Raw genomic sequence first — 15,164 nt, forward strand, 5'->3', positions numbered from 1 at the left:
GCTTTGCTCCTGTAAAATTTGTAAAGTGTCTTTGAGCACTTTGAAAAATGCTCTACAAATAAAATGTATTCTTATAATAATAAGAATAATTCTTACAATTTCAATAGGGCCTTCCATCGTTCGGTGCACGGGCCTTAATTATAATTGATATAAACTGCTGAGCCAAAACCTGTGAGCGCTGGTAGCATGCAGTGTAATTTTATTTTTGTGCGTATATGTATAGAAAAGACCTTGGAGGAATAAACTTGTGTATAAAACTCACCATGAGTTCATTCTAATTCAACTTCAGGTGATTTAAACTAGTAATAATACAGCACTTAACATGGAGTATGAACCCATACAACAAAATTCAGTATAACATAAGATTGACTGGGGGGGGGGGGGGGGGGGCTAGCCTGTCACAGAGTTCATTAATTTTTTTTTTCTTTATTATTTTTTAATGAGGTTAGTTTACTGTGAAAAATACTGCGTAATCTTTTCATGTGTAGTAAACTGGGCGTCTCCAGTTTAGTCCAGCTCACTGATTGGACCGTTTCACTCCCATGTTCACAAACACACTATCTGTTGCCGCCAGTAGATGATATTAACCAAAGAAAGAAAGACAGTTCAGGTAAGTCAGCGATGAACACATGTGTTGGTGGATGTCTTTGTTTTCTAATTATGTGAGAGAGAACCTTCATCATGATGGATAATGTTTCAGAAGTTTCCATGTTCACTATGTCGGGGTTGAGTGGCACAGCGCACTACAGAGTCACCCTCTTCATCCTCACTTTTTTGTGTTACTGTGTGATCTGGCTGGTAAACGTGACCATCATCATGACCATCATCATAGATAAAAACCTTCACGAGCCCATGTACATCTTCCTCTGTAATCTGTGCATCAACGCACTGTATGGGACTGCAGGCTTTTATCCAAAGTTCCTCATCGACCTCCTGTCTAACTCTCATGTCATCTCTTACAGTGGATGCCTCCTGCAGGGTTTTGTGTTGCACTCTTCACTCTGCGCAGATGGCTCTATTCTCTTATTAATGGCCTATGACAGATATGTGGCTATCTGTCAGCCTCTGGTTTACCACTCAGTGATGACGAAGGGAAAAATAGGCATGTTTGTGTTTTTTGCTTGGCTTGTACCCCACTATATGATCTTGGTGAGCACTATAACAACAGCAATAACCAAAATATGCGGCTCACATATTCCAAAAATCTATTGTATTAATTATTTGGTCAATAGACTTGCTTGTACTCCTCCATTAGCAAGTGTCATTGTTCCAGCTTTTAATTACACTGTTGTTTTAATCCATGTAGCCTTTATTTTTTGGTCTTATATGTGTCTGATCAAAAATTGCCTTCACTCCGGTGAGAACAGAAGCAAGTTCATGCAAACCTGTCTGCCGCATTTACTATGTTTGAATACCTTAGTCATTAGTATTCTTTTTGATTTGATGTATGTGAGATTTGGCACGAGTACGATACCGCAAAGTCTCAAGAATTTTATTGCAATAGAATTCCTGGTCGTTCCTCCGATCCTCAATCCCCTTATATACGGTCTCAAACTGACTCAAATAAGAAACAGAATCTTGCAGCTTTTTTTAAGGAAGAACTGACTTGTGATCTGTAGAAAGAAAGTTGATAAATATTATCATCTGCCTTGTTATTTGTGTTTTTTAGAAAAGTGTTACAATCTGAGAAATTTATTACAGCACAGTTACCAGGCTCTAACCTCTGGATTATCAATCTGTTATGACAAATAGAGTCTGTGGCCTATTTGTTTTTAACTTGGCTTATACCTTTAATATTTATGTTAATGTGAACAATAACAGCATCAGGATCATGGTTATCTGCCTCACATATACTGTTTATGATACAGCTTATTCTGCCTCCATAGACAATAAAGCTATTACAGCATTTTTAAATGATCCTTTGTGTTTTGACCCTTTTATTAACATTTGCTCTTATATTCTGTTTTTTTTTCAGTATGAACATAACATGTCTTGACTTCCACAGAAAACAGGAGCAAGCTAATGCAAATGTGTCTGCCTCATTTATTTTGTTTTGAACTGATTTATATATAAACCAGAGAGCAACATTGATAAGAATCCAATGTTGTACAGTAAATTAGTGTGTTAAACATTGAGGCAGGATCACATGTAATTCTGTTGGCCTTCACAAATAAACGTTATCCCACTATGCATTTCTGAAATAATCAAAAGCTTAATTCGCACGAAAGTTGATTTAAACTTGTGCCTCTGTCTTTTAACTTTGACACCCTCACCACACACACTGAATGCACCACACAGAACTAATCTATATACAATTAATGGTCTGTTTCTCTCCAGGAGTCAATATGACAAAATGCATTGCACCATCTCCTAGTAAACATTCATCCTGCACAAAGGCATCTGTTGTTGGACCAAATAAAAAGTGTACAATGTTTTTTTAACTTAGTTAAATTGTGTTTTAAGACACTTAATCGAAATAATGTCAAATAATTTGCTTTGCTCCTGTAAAATTTGTAAAGTGTCTTTGAGCACTTTGAAAAATGCTCTATAAATAAAATGTATTCTTCTAATAATAAGAATAATTCTTACAATTTCAATACGGCCACCCACCGATCGGTGCTCGGGTCCTAATTATTATTAAGATAAACTGCTAGGCCAAATCTGTTTTGTGCTGGTAGCATGCAGTGTAATTTTATGTTTTGTGGGTATATGTATAGGAAAGCCCTCGGAGGAATGAACTTGTGTATAAAACTCAACATGAGTTCATTCTAATTCAACTTCAGGTGATTTAAACTTGTAATAATACTGCGCTTAACATTGAGTATAAACCCATACAACAAAATGCAGTATAACATAAGATTGAATGGGGGGAGGGGCTAGAGCCTCCCACAGACTTCATCAGTTTTTAATTTTTTAATGAGGTTAGGTTTACTGCGTAATCTTTTCTTGTGTGGTAAACTGGTCGTCTCAGTTTATTCCAGCTCACTGATTGGACTGTTTCAATTCCCATGTTCACAAACACACTATCTGTTGCCGCCAGTAAATGATATTAACCGATGAAAGAAGGACAGTTCAGGTAAGTCAGCAAGGACACTTGAGATAGTGGATGACTTTGTTTTCTAATAACGTGAGAGAGAACCTTCATCATGATGGATAATGTTTCAGTAGTTTCTATGTTCACTATGTCGGGGTTGAGTGGCACAGCGCACTACAGAGTCACCCTCTTCATCCTCACTTTGTTGTGTTACTGTGTGATCTGGCTGATAAATGTGACCATCATCGTGACCATCATCATAGATAAAAACCTTCACGAGCCCATGTACATCTTCCTCTGTAATCTGTGCATCAACGCACTGTATGGGACTGCAGGCTTTTATCCAAAGTTCCTCATCGACCTCCTGTCTAACTCTCATGTCATCTCTTACAGTGGATGCCTCCTGCAGGGTTTTGTGTTGCACTCTTCACTCTGCGCAGATGGCTCTATTCTCTTATTAATGGCCTATGACAGATATGTGGCTATCTGTCAGCCTCTAACTTACCACTCAGTGATGACGAAGGGAAAAATAGGCATGTTTGTGTTTTTTGCTTGGCTTGTACCCCACTATCTGATGATGGTTGGCACTATAACAACAGCAATAACCAAAATATGCGGCTCACATATTCCAAAAATCTACTGTATTAATTATTTGGTGAATAGACTTGCTTGTACTCCTCCATTAGCAAGTGTCATTGTTCCAGCTTTTAATTACACTGTTGTTTTAATCCATGTAGCCTTTATTTTTTGGTCTTATATGTGTCTGATCAAAAATTGCCTTCACTCCGGTGAGAACAGAAGCAAGTTCATGCAAACCTGTCTGCCGCATTTACTATGTTTGAATACCTTAGTCATTAGTATTCTTTTTGATTTGATGTACGTGAGATTTGGCACGAGTACGATACCGCAAAGTCTCAATAATTTTATGGCAATAGAATTCCTGGTCGTTCCTCCGATCCTCAATCCCCTCATATACGGTCTCAAACTGACGCAAATAAGAAACAGAATCGTGCAGTTTTTTTTAGGGAAGAACTGACATGTGATCTGTAGAAAGAAAGTTGATAAATATTATTCTGTACATCTGCCTTGTTATTTGTGTTTTTTAGAAAAGTGTTACAATCTGAGAAATTTATTACAGCACAGTTACCAGGCTCTAACCTCTGGATTATCAATCTGTTATGACAAATAGAGTCTGTGGCCTATTTGTTTTTAACTTGGCTCATACCTTTAATATTTATGTTAATGTGAACAATAACAGCATCAGGATCATGGTTATCTGCCTCACATATACTGTTTATGATACAGCTTATTCTTCCTCCATAGACAATAAAGCTATTACAGCATTTTTAAATGATCCTTTGTGTTTTGACCCTTTTATTAACATTTGCTCTTATATTCTGTTTTTTTCAGTATGAACATAACATGTCTTGACTTCCACAGAAAACAGGAGCAAGCTAATGCAAATGTGTCTGCCTCATTTATTTTGTTTTGAACTGATTTATATATAAACCAGAGAGCAACATTGATAAGAATCCAGTGTTGTACAGTAAATGAGTGTGTTAAGCATTGAGGCAGGATCACATGTAATTCTGTTGGCCTTCACAAATAAACGTTATCCCACTATGCATTTCTGAAATAATCAAAAGCTTAATTTGCACGAAAGTTGATTTAAACTTGTGCCTCTGTCTTTTAACTTTGATACCCTCACCACGCACACTGAATGCACCACACAGAACTAATATATATACAATTAATGGTCTGTTTCTCTCTGGGAGTCAATATGACAAAATGCATTGCACCATCTCCTAGTAGACATTCATTCAAAGGCATCTGTTGTTGGACCAAATAAAAAGTGTACAATGTTTTTTTAATGTTTTAGTTAAAGAGTGTTTTAAGTCAGTTTTTCCAAATAATGTCAAATAATTTGCTTTGTCCCTTTAAAATTTGTAAAGTGTCTTTGAGCACTTTGAAAAGTGCTCTATAAATACAATATAATCTTATAATAATAACAATAAGTCTTACAATTTCAATAGGGCCTCCCCCCGTTCGGTGCTCGGGCCCTAATTATTATTAAGATAAACTGCTGAGCCAAAACCTGTGGGCGCTGGTAGCATGCAGTGTAATTTTACCTTTGTGCGTATATGTATAGGAAAGACCTCGGAGGAATGAACTTGTGTTTAAAACTCAACATGAGTGTTGTGCAATAATGGTTAGGAGTGATACCATAAGATGGTGTGCATTTGGGCATTCAATAAATGTGTTATCAAAATAAAATATTAATATTAAGTTCTCTCAGGGCACCACCCTTGAAAGAAGGGAAAAGATAGACAATTTATTTATTAAGATCAGTCTCATTTAGATCTAGTTCAATTAGAAATCTCAATATTTACTATCAAAGATTATATAATGAACAGTGAAGGTTTATAGAATTCTTGACAATGTAGAGGTTGGCAAAATTCACATATGTAACATTAATGAAAGAACATTTGTGAAAGAAAAACATTTATTATGAACATAATAAAGTGTAAAACAATAATTAATAACAGAGTATGAACTAAAACAAAGGTGTATGTGAGTGTGTGTGAATAAGGGGCTCTCAAAATGGTAGTTAACAAAGAGAGTAACACCTTTCTGTGGTCTCCCAAGATGGTAGCTCCCCTGCCCCTTCTTCTTGAGTGGGGACGTAGATAAGTAGGTAGAGATATGCGGTGTCTGTGTAAATGCTAATTAGAGACTGAAAGGGTCAGAGAGATCCTGTGAAGAGCGTATATAGCATTTAACTTGTAACCACAAATACACAACACATATCAAACTTTTAAACACCACACAGAATCAAATAAACAGTCTTGCTTAGGCTAGTATAATTATTAAGTAAATAAATAAATAAATACATTTTATTTGTAAGGCACTCTTCATCCGAGAATCTCAGAGTGCCACAAGTACATAGTTAAAATCAAAGTCCTTAAACTCAACTCAAAGTAAAAACGCCTTCTTGAATAAAAAGGTTTTTAGGCCAGTCTTAAAAGAGTCCAGGGTCTGTGTTGCCCTCAGGTGGTCAGGGAGACCGTTCCATAGGCGAGGCGCTGCTGAGCAAAAGGCCCGGTCGCCCATGGTGCGGAGCTTGGTGTTGGGAACCCGAAGGAGCAAGCTACTTGTAGATCTGAGGGTGCGGGTGGAGGTTTGGGGAGTGATGAGTTCTTGTAGGTAGGGAGGTGCATGTCCATTTATGCATTTATGGGTAAGGAGTAGGACTTTGTAGTTAATCCGGGTTGAGACAGGGAGCTAGTGGAGTGAGTGGAGAATTGGTGTTATGTGCTCATATTTACAGACTCTCATCAGGATCCTGGCAGCGCTGTTTTGAATGAATTGCAGTTTTTGGATGTTCTTGCCAGTGATCCCAGTGAAAAGTGAATTGCAGTAGTCCAGTCTAGAGGAGATGAATGCGTGGACGAGCTTCTCTGCATCTGACAGGGTTAAAGTGGGGTGGAGTTTGGAGATGTTTTTGAGATGAGGTGAGGATCAAACCTAACTCCCAGATTAGTGACTGTGGAGGAGAGGTGTATGACCTGACCGTCGAAGGTGAGCTGAGTTATGGAGGATGACTGAACCTGGTGTGGAGTGCCAACAAGGAGGGCTTCAGTTTTGCTACTGTTTAACTGAAGAAAGTTGCTGCTCATCCATGTCTTTATCTCTCCAAGACAGGCGGTGAGACATGAAATGGCTGCAGAGGGGTTTGGGGAAGGTTTGATGTAAAGCTGTGTGTCGTCAGCATAACAGTGGAAGGACATCCTATGTTTGCTGATGACACAACCGAGGGGGAGCATGTAAATAATGAAGAGGATGGGGCCAAGGACCGACCCTTGCGGAACACCACAGGAGACAGGGAGCAGTCTGGACTTGCATCTTCCCAGTGAGACATATTCAGTTCTGCCAGAGAGGTAGGACTAAAACCACTTGAGTGCAGAGTCTGATAGTCCAACAGCGTTGTAGAGGCGCTCTAGGAGGAGAGTGTGATCCACTGTGTCAAATGCAGCAGTCAGGTCCAGGAGGATGAGGAGTGAGGGTGATCCTGCATCGGCTGTCATCAGCAGGTCATTCGTAACCCTGAGCAAAGCTGTTACAGTGCTGTGGGCTGAGCGAAATCCTGACTGAAAATTTTCAAACAAGTTGTTATGTATGAGGTGGTCCTGAAGTTGAGAAGCGACTACCTTCTCTAACACCTTGGCAGGAAGGCAAGGTTGGAGATAGGCCTGTAATTGGCTAGAACCTCCGGGTCCAGGGTGGGTTTCTTGAGAAGGGGGCGGATTACAGCAACCTTGAGAGTAGGTGGGACACAGCCAGACTGAAGGGAAAGGTTAACAACCTTGGTGATGAAAGGACTGAGAGTGGGGATATGTGACTTGAGCAGAGCAGTGGGAATGGGGTCCAGGGTACAGGTACAGGATTTCATTTTTTTTGAGGATTGCCTCAACATGGCTCTCCTGAACCTCAGCGAGATGTAGAGGAGACAGCACAGTCGTAGATAAGGTGTTTGTGTAAGAGGGAAGCAGAGATGGAGAGCTGGATATCAGAGAGCGAATGGTGTTGACCTTTGATCTAAAAAAGTCAATGAAGCTGTTGCATTGCTCCTCTGTAGCCTCAGTTGAAGAGGGTGGTTGTGGTTTCAGGAGATGGCTTATGTTAGGCTTGTTCGTTTATCCTAAAATATGAGAGGAGCCGATCCAAGGCTTTGGTTAAATCAAGTGTTTTATTTAAAGATACAATGAAGAGTTATTCATAGCTATGGACAATTATCACAGCCTATGCTAATTAAGTTAGCAGTAGGAAGTTAATAATGGCCCCGAACAGCAGGGGTTGTGTATAATTATAACAGTAGATTTGATGTGATTGGTTATGAAATGTTTGGAGGGGTGTCACCGCAAATCACTTTGGATCTCCCTTATTGGTCCAGCCGCAGTCCCACGCCTCTTGTCACCGAATCCAGGAAGTGACATAGCAGCAGCTCTCCGTCATGCTTTCCTACGCTACTCTGCCGGTTGCTTGGCAACTCTATCCAGCTAGTCTGATGTTGTCTCGTAATTTAGCCTTGAGTAGAAAATGTCTTGCTCCTAGCCATCTCGGCTGCACCAATTTAACCATAACAACTCTCTCGTCTCTCTCTTATCAAGACAGCTGTGAGACTGACCATCGTTGTGACTCCCATATATATTCCAAATATTAAGTAGATTTACGAGAAAGGATTAAAATAATGATTTGTTTATGGTATTATTCCTGAATCAAACTGCTCCTACCTCCACCCTCCTATCATTGGAAAGAGTGAGTGCTATTGTAATTCGAGAAACTATTATTGTGTTTTCTGCTCCATCAAAACAATCCTGACATTCGGAACAAACTTAACCCAAACAATGTCCCACTTACTTAGCCCCAGAAGGGACAGTTCCTGGATCTCTGTCTGAGTTTAATGAATCTGAGGGAATTACGCTTTAATGTCCAAAAGTTAAGTATTAGAACAAGTAAAAAGATTCATTATTAGCACTAAGCAGCAACAGTTATTAAAATCATTTTTATGAAGCATAATATCTAGCTAAAACTACTTTTATCTTTATTTGTTTAGAATTCTGTCAGACACAGAGAGAAATTATTATTATTGATTAACCCGGAATAGAACTGTGAGCGAGCATCTTTAAGGGAGTTGGAGTAGCCCCTTTGATGCTCACGGTAGGCCAGTTTATGGACAGTGAGCCCAGAGCGTCTGCAGCGTCGTTCCAGGGCACGCCCAGCTGTTTTTATTTTCCTTAGCTCATGTGTGAACCAGGGAGCGGAGCGTGAGAAATTGACCTCACGTGACTTGACAGGGGCATGGAGATCAAAAACACTTCTCAGGGATGTATTGTAGAGTTCCACTAATTCATCCATTTATGCAGAGGCTGGGCAGGTGATGAGCTGGAGATCCATGGTCATAGTGGCCAAGTCAATGCTTTTCCAGTTTCGGAAAGACATTTGACGCCTAGGTCTAATAGGTGGTCGGACACACCGAGATCATAGACCTGTAGGTTACTGATGGAAGCAGAGTCAGTGATAACCAGATCCAGAGTGTGCCCCTTGGTGTGAGTAGGAACCTCAACATGCTGCTGCAGCCCAAGACACTCAAGCACACTCAGGAAATCTGCTGCAAACTGACAGGAGGGGTTGTCGACATGGATATTTAAATCACCAACAATGACAATGTTAGTTGACATAGTGCAGAGAGAGGTAAGGACATCACTTATCTCAGGTAAAAAAGATGGGTTTGGTTTTGGAGGACGGTATATGGGAAGCACTGTCATGGAGTATGGAGATTTGCATTTGAAGGCCAGGCATTCCATAAGGGAAAGATCAGGCATTGGCAGAGGACACAGATTTAGCTCAGCCCGGTGCATGACGGCTAGTCCACCACCACGACCAGAGCTGCGGGCCTTCTCCATGTAGTTATAGCCAGGGGGGCATGCTTCATTAAGCACAGAGTAGTCCCCTGGTTTATGCCAGGTTTCGGTTAGGCACATGAAGTCAAGCCCTTTGTCCAGGATATGGTTGTATATGAGGAGGGATTTATTAGTGAGGTATTGTGCGTTTAGCAGCTCCATGGTGGTAGGAGACAGAGCTCGGGGTGGAAATCCCTGAAAGCTCCGTAATACACTGCGATCCACTCCGTGTCTTCCATTGTGCCTAGTATTGGGTAGTCTCGCAATGTTTCCGACGATGACTCCGAGGTTTGTTTTGTTTCCTGATTTCACGTTGAAGCCGCGGCGCGAACATCTATGGATGTAGGGAGGTCTGTTTTTCAAAATCCCACACTCCTGACAGGGCTTTAAACCCTTTGTCGGACGGAGCCATGAAGCTGCGCCAACGCCGTAGCTGCGGGGCGGTGTATGAAATCATCGCCAGCACCGATGCAAAAGAAACAGAACACAAAACAAGCCGCGCCGTCCGGCAACGACCACAGGCTGGCGAGCCCCAGCTCCACAGTCACCACGGAACAAGGACTCCAGTAGAGCAGGCAGGCTCTATTAATCCATTAATCCAAGGTACGCCGAATAAAATAGCTTTAAAAAGTCACATAAATCACAAAAGCGGTAACAAAGTGTCAAGAGGAGCGGCAGCCAGCGTGCGCCAGCATACCCTCTTGATGCTAATTGCTTAACTCATGCATCTGTGGGATCGCACACTGTCTCCTAAGCCCAGTATGTTACCAGTCCTTAGAAAGGGAGAAAGTTGCTGTGCAGTTGCAGTACTGTGACGTCTCCGGTTCGGTCGGAAGGTTGAAGTCCTCGCAGTGCTGTTGAGCTGTGCAGTTCAGTTGCTTATTGAATCTTAGTTCTTACCTACAGGACATTGAGTCGCTGCTAGGAGTTTGGAAAAACTTGAGTTGAGAGGAGGTTTCCTTGAAGAGATGAGTTGGAGACTGCACCTCTGACCTCCGGTTGTTGGATGGGTTAGAAGATTTGCTGGAGCAGCCCGGCCCTCTCCTAGGCGATGCAGGAGAAGAGACTGGTCGCCTGCTGTCCTTGGAGGGTCAGTAGAAAAGAGATAGAATTGGGGCAGATCTTGGTCTTATAAAGGCCCGGTGACCTCACAGGTCATGGGCCAGAGTGACCAATAGGAGGTGAGCATTGTGGCTTTTCACACTTATGCGTGAATTTGTTGAAACAAAAGGAACCTGTTGCCCCCTGGGAGACTGACTTCATTGGTTTTCTCTAGATAAAGAAAACATGTTGCACCCTGGGAGACTGAGTTCGGGAGGCTTAAGGCCGATATATGCTTCTCTGTTTTTACTGACACGGACAGAGAAACCCCCATTCCGAGCGCCTCGGAGAGCTTTTCCTGCACCTCTGATTTTTCTAACTACACGTCGGCATGGCGGAGAGCCGCCGGGACAGCCCTTGGCTTTGATTGGTCCGCTAACGACAGCATTTTGGAACAACATAATTTCCGGACCTCAAACTTCCTGTTTCATTCCCTATATCACAATAAACCCAAACATAACTACGATTCTACGATTAATGTGACAAGTGTGTTAAGCCAGCGGAGTTGTCCGGCTGACGGTGGCTGGTTAGAGCACTAATGGCATGTGTGTAGGGTCACATACTGTCATAACGGCGCTAGCGTGCTAGCCACCATGCTAACTGCGGTGGTAACGGCGCAAAAACCCGCCGTCACGAGTAAATTCCACAGCTATCATGACACTGTTTCTCAAATACTGTCAGGTTAGAAGCAAACACTGGCTAGTAGTTAATATCGGGAGTCCCTGCTGACTGTGTGTGGAAGCTGGGGGGGAAGCTAGCTGCCTCCGTGTAGCTTCAAGCCATGGAATTAGAAACGCAGTTTGGAAACAAGACCGGGGAACAGCTGCGCTAAGAAACGATAACATCAGCATTTTGACCCGCTGGGTGTCACTTTATTTAGTTCTGTTAGTTTCCATCGTTCACTGTGTGTGAGGAAAGCCGGGAGATGGCAAATAAACAAACGTGGACTTCTTCTACGCACATAGGCCTAAAGTTTTCGGAGAAGCATAAATGACAAAGAGTCCGTGGGATCCGTGCGTCCCCCCCGCGCGCCACGGAGGTGGAGAAGCATACTGGAGCCTTTAGTCCAGAACATGAGGCCATTTGGTTTCAGGTTTTGACCACACATGTAGGCCGAGAAGGAAGCCATGTGGTTCCACAAAGACATTGCCCAACATGAGTTTATTCTAACTCAACCTCAGGTGATTTAAACTAGTAATAATACAGCACTTAACATGGAGTTTGAACCCATACAACAAAATTCAGTATAGCATAAGACAAAATACTGCGTAATCTTTTCGTGTTTGGTAAACTGGGCGTCTCCAGTTTAGTCAAGCTCACTGATTGGACTGTTTTACTCCCATGTTCACAAACACACTATCTGTTGCCGCCAGTAAATGATATTAACCGATGAAAGAAAGAGAGTTCAGGTAAGTCAGCAATGGACAAGGGAGATAGTGGATGTCTTTGTTTTCGAAAAATGTGAGAGAGACCCTTCATCATGATGGATAATGTTTCAGTAGTTTCCATGTTCACTCTGTCGGGGTTGAGTGGCACAGCGCGCTACAGTGTCACCCTCTTCATCCTCACTTTGATGTGTTACTGTGTGATCTGGCTGGTAAACGTGACCATCATCGTGACCATCATCATAGATAAAAACCTTCACGAGCCCATGTACATCTTCCTCTGTAATCTGTGCATTAACGGACTGTATGGGACTGCAGGCTTTTATCCAAAGTTCCTCATCGACCTCCTGTCTAACTCTCATGTCATCTCTTACAGTGGATGCCTCCTGCAAGGTTTTGTGTTGCACACTTCAGCCAGTGCAGATTTCTCTATTCTCTTATTAAAGGGACTCTCACCTTTGTTGCATTTTTACACTTTTTTTGGATAAGGTTAAATTGGTATTAATAAGGTAATGACACTCTAAAATGCAAGACAGACCCACCAGGAGTAAAAACAAACAATTATTTCACTCTCATAATATTTAGTGAAAACTTCAACCAATAAAATTCTTCGGACCGAAGGACCTTATTGGCCGACAGACCTGTCTGTTTGCTGCATGGACATGCAGGTTTTCCGTCTGCTTCTTGTGGCGCATTCGGACCCGCGTCATCAAGGCGCGTCCTCGACTAGAGGGTTTGTTTTGATTCCACGGCAGACAGTAGCGAGTAGCGACCGTAGCTTACCGGTGCTTCTGAATCTGAATCCATTGCTTTGGTAAACAAAAACTCACGTGCGTGCGCGGAGGCAGTAGGTTGTATGTCTGCTTGTAAATAAAGTTTCTTCAAAAAAATAAAAACACCGGGATGGTTGTAAGTCTGCTTGTGTAAATAAAGTTTCTTAAATAAAAAGATCTTGGTGGGCACTATAACAACAGCAATAACCAAAATATGCGGCTCACATATTCCGAAAATCTACTGTATTAATTATTTGGTGAATAGACTTGCTTGTACTCCTCCATTAGCAAGTGCCATTATTCCAGCTTTTAATTACACTGTTTGTTTAATCTATGTAGTCTTAATTTTCTGGTCTTATTTGTATCTGATCAAAAATTGCCTTCACTCCGGTGAGAACAGAAGCAAGTTCATGCAAACCTGTCTGCCGCATTTACTATGTTTGAATACCTTAGTCATTAGTATTCTTTTTGATTTGATGTACGTGAGATTTGGCACGAGTACGATACCGCAAAGTTTCAAGAATTTTATTGCAATAGAATTCCTGGTCGTTCCTCCGATCCTCAATCCCCTCATATACGGTCTCAAACTGACGCAAATAAGAAATAGAATCATGCAGTTTTTTTTCAGGAAGAACTGACATGTGATCTGTAGAAAGAAAGTTGATAAATATTATCATCTGCATTGTTATTTCTGTTTTTTAGAAAAGTGTTACAATCTGAGAAACTTATTACAGCACAGTTACCAGGCTCTAACCTCTGGATTATCAATCTGTAATGACAAAACGAGTCTCTGGCCTATTTGTTTTTAACTTGGCTTATACCATTAATTTTGATGTTAATGTGAACAATAACAGCATCAGGATCATGGTTATGTGCCTCACATATACTGTTTCTGATATAGCTTATTCTGCCTCTGTAGAAAATAAAGCTATTACAGGTTTTTTAAATTATCCTTTGTGTTTGGACCCTCTTATTAACATTTGCTCTTATATTCTGTATTTTCAGTATGAACCTTAAATGTCTGACTGCCACAGAAAACAGGAGCAAGCTAATGCAAATGTGTCTGCCTCATTTATTTTTTTTGAACTGATTTATATGTCTGCTCTCTACTTTTTTCTACACAATAAAAAATGTAACACTGAAATGTTTGTGTCTGTTTTTTTAAAAGAAACAAATTGTGTAGCATGATGTATAATGCATGTATGTCCGTATCAATAAATAGTTATCTCATCTGACAAACCTGTGACATATATCTAAAACATAAACCAGAGAGCAACATTGATAAGAATCCAGTGTTGTACAGTAAATGAGTGTGGTAAGCATTGAGTCAGGATCACATGTAATTCTGTTGACCTTCATCAATAAACGTTGTTCCTTTATGCATTTCTGAAATAATCAATAGCTAAATTTGCACTAAGTTTGATTTAAACTTGAGTCGACAGAAGCAGAGCTGACATCAGAGCGACAGTTGTTCATTCTGAGAACTGGCTGCAGATGTTATGTTTGGTTGTTGTCATTCACACATGATAATATCTGAATGATTCTTTTTTCAAACACTGTTTCAAATCCATTCACCTCATTTATATCAAAGGTATATACAGTGATCTGTCTAATAGAGCAACTGCACCACTAACTCACACTTCAATATTATGTGGATTTATTATTAAAGGTTCAGTGTGTAAGATTTAGGTGAAAGGGATCTATTGAATATAAAATTAAGTTTTCACTTGTAATCATCTACCTTGTACAAATTATATTCTTTACCCTTTATATCAGAGGTCTTCAACAGGGGGTTCGCAACCCCTAGGGGGTCCACGGAGGTACTGCAGGGGGGTCGCAAAATCTTTGGTTGATTAGACAATTTTTAAAAAAAATTATAATTTTTTTTTTTCACGAATTTAAATGTCTTTCAATACACATTAACATGCATCCAACATATTGTGAGGCTGATTTGACCCTCTGCCTGACAACTTCCATCCATCCAAGATTAGATAAGTTGTGTGCTACCCATCAGGGTCTGACATCTCACTAATGTGGGAGTATGTGTGCCATCCACAGATAGCTTGAGGATTCACTGTCTCTTCTACATGTATGTTAAAAATAAAAACATGAATCTGTGAATTACTTTAATAGCTCAGTGTTGTATGCAAGATGTACAGTGGGTACGGAAAGCATTCAGACCCCTTATTTCCCTCTTTGTTTCATTGCAGCAATTTGCAAAAATCAAAAATGTTCATTTTATTTCTCATTAATGTACACTCCTTTTTCTGCATCTTGACAGAAAAAAACTGAAAAGTAGAAATTTTTGCAAGTTTATTAAAAAAAGAAAAACTGAAATATCACATGGTCATAAGTATTCAGACCCTTTGCTGTGACACTCATATAGGAGCAGCCGCTCTCTGTGGAGCTT

General features: G+C 40.7%; 3 protein-coding genes across 3 annotated transcripts; all 3 read left to right on the plus strand.

Annotated features, from left to right (window-relative positions):
* Positions 1–681: 681 nt before the first annotated feature.
* Positions 682–1,605, plus strand: LOC133021272 (olfactory receptor 52E8-like). Its single transcript, XM_061088056.1, has one exon. It carries the CDS (start codon positions 682–684, stop codon positions 1,603–1,605), a length of 924 nt encoding a protein of 307 aa, XP_060944039.1.
* Positions 1,606–3,146: 1,541 nt separating this feature from the next.
* On the plus strand, positions 3,147–4,070 carry LOC133021273 (olfactory receptor 52E8-like). Its single transcript, XM_061088057.1, has one exon. The coding sequence runs from the start codon at positions 3,147–3,149 to the stop codon at positions 4,068–4,070; it is 924 nt and encodes a 307-aa protein (XP_060944040.1).
* Positions 4,071–12,076: 8,006 nt separating this feature from the next.
* On the plus strand, positions 12,077–13,392 carry LOC133021274 (olfactory receptor 52R1-like). The gene is given in 2 exon segments (XM_061088058.1): positions 12,077–12,490; positions 12,931–13,392. Coding segments are annotated over 2 exon segments (876 nt in total).
* Positions 13,393–15,164: the final 1,772 nt, after the last annotated feature.

The sequence above is a fragment of the Limanda limanda genome, chromosome 16 (assembly GCF_963576545.1).
Source record: "Limanda limanda chromosome 16, fLimLim1.1, whole genome shotgun sequence".
NCBI lineage: Eukaryota > Metazoa > Chordata > Actinopteri > Pleuronectiformes > Pleuronectidae > Limanda > Limanda limanda.

What these genes read in the sequence shown, in the direction of transcription:
- LOC133021273 (XM_061088057.1), top strand. Translation starts at nt 3,147, where the DNA reads ATGATGGATAATGTTTCAGTAGTTTCTATGTTCACTATGTCGGGGTTG.
- LOC133021272 (XM_061088056.1), top strand. Translation starts at nt 682, where the DNA reads ATGATGGATAATGTTTCAGAAGTTTCCATGTTCACTATGTCGGGGTTG.